Source organism: Triticum aestivum, chromosome 2A (genome assembly GCF_018294505.1).
Source record: "Triticum aestivum cultivar Chinese Spring chromosome 2A, IWGSC CS RefSeq v2.1, whole genome shotgun sequence".
NCBI classification, from domain to species: Eukaryota; Viridiplantae; Streptophyta; class Magnoliopsida; order Poales; family Poaceae; genus Triticum; species Triticum aestivum.
Genome location: NC_057797.1, coordinates 161,263,796 through 161,267,909, shown reverse-complemented (window position 1 = coordinate 161,267,909; position 4,114 = coordinate 161,263,796). Strand labels below are relative to the sequence as shown.

General features: G+C 56.4%; 1 protein-coding gene across 1 annotated transcript; it reads right to left on the bottom strand.

Moving 5' to 3' along the window:
- Positions 1–1,671: 1,671 nt before the first annotated feature.
- On the bottom strand, positions 1,672–3,481 carry LOC123185059 (cytochrome b561 and DOMON domain-containing protein At4g12980). Its single transcript, XM_044597071.1, has 3 exons — positions 2,780–3,481; positions 2,442–2,699; positions 1,672–2,262 (listed from the first exon to the last, which is right to left on the bottom strand). The coding sequence occupies exons 1-3, from the start codon at positions 3,440–3,442 to the stop codon at positions 2,014–2,016; spliced, it is 1,170 nt and encodes a 389-aa protein (XP_044453006.1). The 5' UTR covers positions 3,443–3,481; the 3' UTR covers positions 1,672–2,013.
- Between the last annotated feature and the right edge of the window lie 633 nt (positions 3,482–4,114).

Genomic DNA, 4,114 nt, shown 5'->3' with positions numbered 1-4,114 from the left:
CGCAGTCTGGGGGCTGGACATCTTGGGCCCGTTTCCTCGGGCGCCAGGGGGCTACCGCTACCTCTACGTCGTTGTGGACAAGTTCACCAAATGGGCTGAAGTAGAGGCTGTCCGCACCATTCCCGCGGGTTCCGCGGTCAAGTTCATCAAGGGCATCGTGAGCCGGTTCGGGGTGCCGAACCGCATCATCACGGACAACGGTTCGCAGTTCACCAGTAACCTCTTCAAAACATACTGTGCTAACCTTGGAACGCAGATATGCTACGCTTCGGTGGCGCACCCCCGAAGCAACGGCCAGGCCGAGCGAGCCAACGCAGAGGTCCTGAGGGGCCTCAAGACCAGGACGTTCAAGAAGAAGCTGGAGGCCTGCGGTAGAGGTTGGTATGACAAGCTTCAGTCCGTATTGTGGTCCATCCGCACAACCGCGACCAAGCCGACTGGAGAGATCCCGTTCTTCCTGGTCTATGGAGCCGAAGCGGTCCTCCCTCACGAGGTCAGACGTCGCTCCGCGCGGGTCCTGGTGTTCGACGAGGCGCAGCAGGACGCCATGTGGGGGATGGACCTCGTGCTGAGGGAGGAACGTCGCCGAGAAGTTGCGCTGCGAGCGGCAAGGTACCAACAAGCACTACGGCGATATCACTGCCGCAACATCCTCCCCAGAACTCTTGAGGTAGGAGACCTCGTGCGGGTGCAGTCCTTCCGCCGGTGCCGCTCGGAGAAGCAGTTGAGACACTTCCGTCGAGGTCTGCAGGCAAAGACCGACGAGCCGGCAGGTACGATGCGGGCACAGGCCTCGGCAAGCGACTCCCACGACGCGAACCCACCAGCTGCCAACCACCAGCGTCCAGAGCCGGGCCACGCTCTCCAACCTCATACGCGGCTGTCAAGACCCGCGGCGCGGCGCCATGGGCAGCAGGCAAAGGGGCCCGGACGGGACCGGCTGGTGGAGCGGGATGGGAAGCCGCCGCCACAACCGCGTAGGAGGGGTGCGCCGCGGCGGAGGACTCCGAGCCGGGGCTCCCAAGGCGCAGGCCGCCGGAGGAGGAGGACGCCGCAACCAGGGCTTGCATCTTGCCAGCGGCGCTCCTTTTCGGAAACGCGACGCGGCGCGACGACCTCAGACCGCAGAACGGGAGGGCGCGCAGCCATGGCCAAGACGGGCGGGTGGGGAGAAGGGTCCAGACGGCGGCCAGAGAGAGAGGTGTCCGCGATAGCCGGAGTGGCTATCTGTGGGAGAGGAGACCGACTCTTCCGGCGACAACACCGACTAGTAACTAGTGAACTCTTGCGCCGCACTCGCTTGGCTCGCTGGAAACTGCCGATTCGAGAGTTTTCAGCGATCCAAACTCTGAGCTGCTTTAAAGTTTATGCCGATGGAAGTCAAATTTGTTTGCAACTAAACACATTTTTTTGACCCAACTCGGCCTGATTGGAGGTTCTGCACGCAACCAAAAGACACCCAACATGAATCGGCCACTCAACATTGCCCCAGGCCTACCTCGTAATACACACACAACAGCCCCGCACCATGGTGGTGTTGTTCTTGCTGAATTTTTCTATGTTGTACTCTCTCCGTTTTTATTTAGTTCGCATATTAGCTTTGATCAAAGTCAAGCTTTACAAACTTTGACCAAGTTTATATATAAAAATATTAAGATATACAATAACAAATCAATAACATTAGATTTATTATTAAATGCACTTTCACATCGTATAGATTTATTATGATAAATGTCTATAATGTTTTTTATAAACTTGATCAAACTTTACGAAGTTTGACTTCAGTCAACTCTAATATGCAGAGTAAATAAAAACAGAAGCAGTATAAACTTCGGTCAAAACTGTCATCACGGCTACACTGCCCGCTCATTACCGTAGATAATGTCAGGAAGAACCAACTTACCGTTCCATCTTCCCCAGTTTTACATATATACCCGAGCCATGATCGGTTGCAGTACATCAGATGTCCACGCAGATAAGCCCAAGGCAGTCTAAGCACCACGGCAGGAATTTTTACCGCCGGCCCTTCTTGAACCTGACCGTCAGCGTCACAAGCTCCAAGACGAAGGCCACCACAGCTAGCACCAGAACGGCACCAAGGTAGGCGTGCCTGTACTTCTGATCAGCTTGCAGGATGCCGATGCCCTTGAAGACATTGACGACGCCCAGAACGACCACCGTGTAGCCGACGGACCAGTGGTACAGGTTCCAGTAGAAGCGAACTTTGACGGTCTTCTTAGGGCGGATCAGCAAGGCAGAAACCTGGTCGATCCAATTCGTTTCAGCATGTATATATACTCCGTAGAAAGCAGCAGCGAATTTGTTGGTCAAAGTAGTTAAAAGTATCAAATATGTGAAGATTGTTCATCGACAAATGTCATCAAATGCCCATCTGTAATGTAAAGAGTGGAACTGAACTGAACAGATTGCACAGAACTGACCTGAAGCGTTGATAGGACGAAAAGCGCGGTGCCGATGTTGCGGTGGCCATGGTGCTGCAGGGCGCCTTTGGCCGGGCTGCCGAGCGTGAGGCCGAAGACCCAGCCGGCCGACCCGACCACGTAGCCGCTGCATTGGCAGGCGACGTGGAGGTAGAACCATGCCGGATCGAGCGATGGGAACACCCTCATGTACCTCGCCAGCATGACGCCGAGAGGGAGCAGCACGCCCCAGCTCACAGCATTCAGCACGCCATGGATCTGCACGCACGTACAAACTAGCTAAGTTTCCCAAGTGAAAAATCAAGGAAAAGGTGATCCAAACTGTCGTACGTGCGTACATTCTTGGGGCGTAGCAGTGCGCGGTAGACGCTGTCCCTTGGCGCGGCGGGGACGTCATCGACGACGACCGCCGCCTCGGCCGACCTGAAGTCCCAGCTGCGGGACGACATGACGTTGTCCCCGAACGCCTGGTGGCTCTCCGGCAGGCCGTCCGGGGACGACGTGCCGGCCTGCCAGACGATGTTCTGCCTGGTGCTGTTCCCCGGCAGCGCGACTGTGGCGTGGATGGCGTACACGCCGTCGGTGTACTCCGCGCCGCGCCTGTACACGGCGAAGGCGAGGTCCCCGTCCGCGAACGCGGGGGCGTAGCTGTCGACGACCGCCGTCGCGACCGCCACCACCCCGGTGGCCGGGTTGTGGTAGGCGAACACCGTGTTGGCGCCGAGCATGCCGACCGCGGACGGGTTGATGGCCCACGCCGCCCACCCCGCCGAGCCCCCCGGCACGCGGAACGCGACGTCCGCCGTGCCGTTGGACGCGTGGTATGTCCAGTGGACGCTGGCGTCCAGCTCCTCCAGCGGGCTGCATGCCGCGTAGAGGCGGCCGCCGGAGAACGCGAGGTCGGCGCAGCTGGCCGTCTGCGCCGCGCTGGGTGGTGGCAGTGAGGCGGCGACGACTATGGTGGCGAGGAGGAGGATCCGGCGGCTCGCCTGGCATCCCATTGCGGGTGGAGCAAGCTCAAGACGAACCGGAAAGAAGAATGAATGGTACGCACGGCTTTGATAGTGCGAGCTACATGGTGAGATTCTGTGTAAGGTCAACGAGAGAGAAATGGTTCCCCGCACACCAAAAATAAAATAAAAAATGAAAGAGAAATGTGTTTTGTGGACGATGCTTCGGTGCCTTAAGGTATCTACCTTTATGTCTATGACATATGGATCCAACAGGTGGCTAGCCCACATGTCAGTGACCCAAAGGCAGGTGTCTTTAAGGCACCGAAGCTGCGTCCGTGTTTTGTTCATGCGAGGGACGTGGTGAGCGGTTTGGACGTGCTATCCGACATGCAGGAATGGGCTTGAGTTTTATTTTATTTATTTCAAAGTAACAACAAAAGAGTCTGTGCGTTGCAACGGGAGAGAAAACATAACACACGTTCTTAACTCAACAACCATCACTTAAGACCACAATAGGTCCATCTTTTTTATTTTTGCGAGGCATCATATCTGTGTTGCCGCTTATCCTCCTTCTCACCCTCGCCGGCGATGGTCGATGTTCACACAAAATAACAAAAAACGTGTGTTGAATATGGTTAATCTTAAGGCGTCTCTCTCTCCCTCTCTCCTCCCTCTCCCTCTCCCTCTCTCACACACTCTCTCGCTCTCTCTCTCTCTCTC

Coding starts and splice junctions, on each gene's coding strand:
- LOC123185059 (XM_044597071.1), bottom strand. CDS start 3,442: ATGGGATGCCAGGCGAGCCGCCGGATCCTCCTCCTCGCCACCATAGTC. Junction 2,700..2,779: donor CACTGCTACGCCCCAAGAAT/GTACGCACGTAC, acceptor ACGTGCGTGCAG/ATCCATGGCGTGCTGAATGC. Junction 2,263..2,441: donor TCGTCCTATCAACGCTTCAG/GTCAGTTCTGTG, acceptor TGGATCGACCAG/GTTTCTGCCTTGCTGATCCG.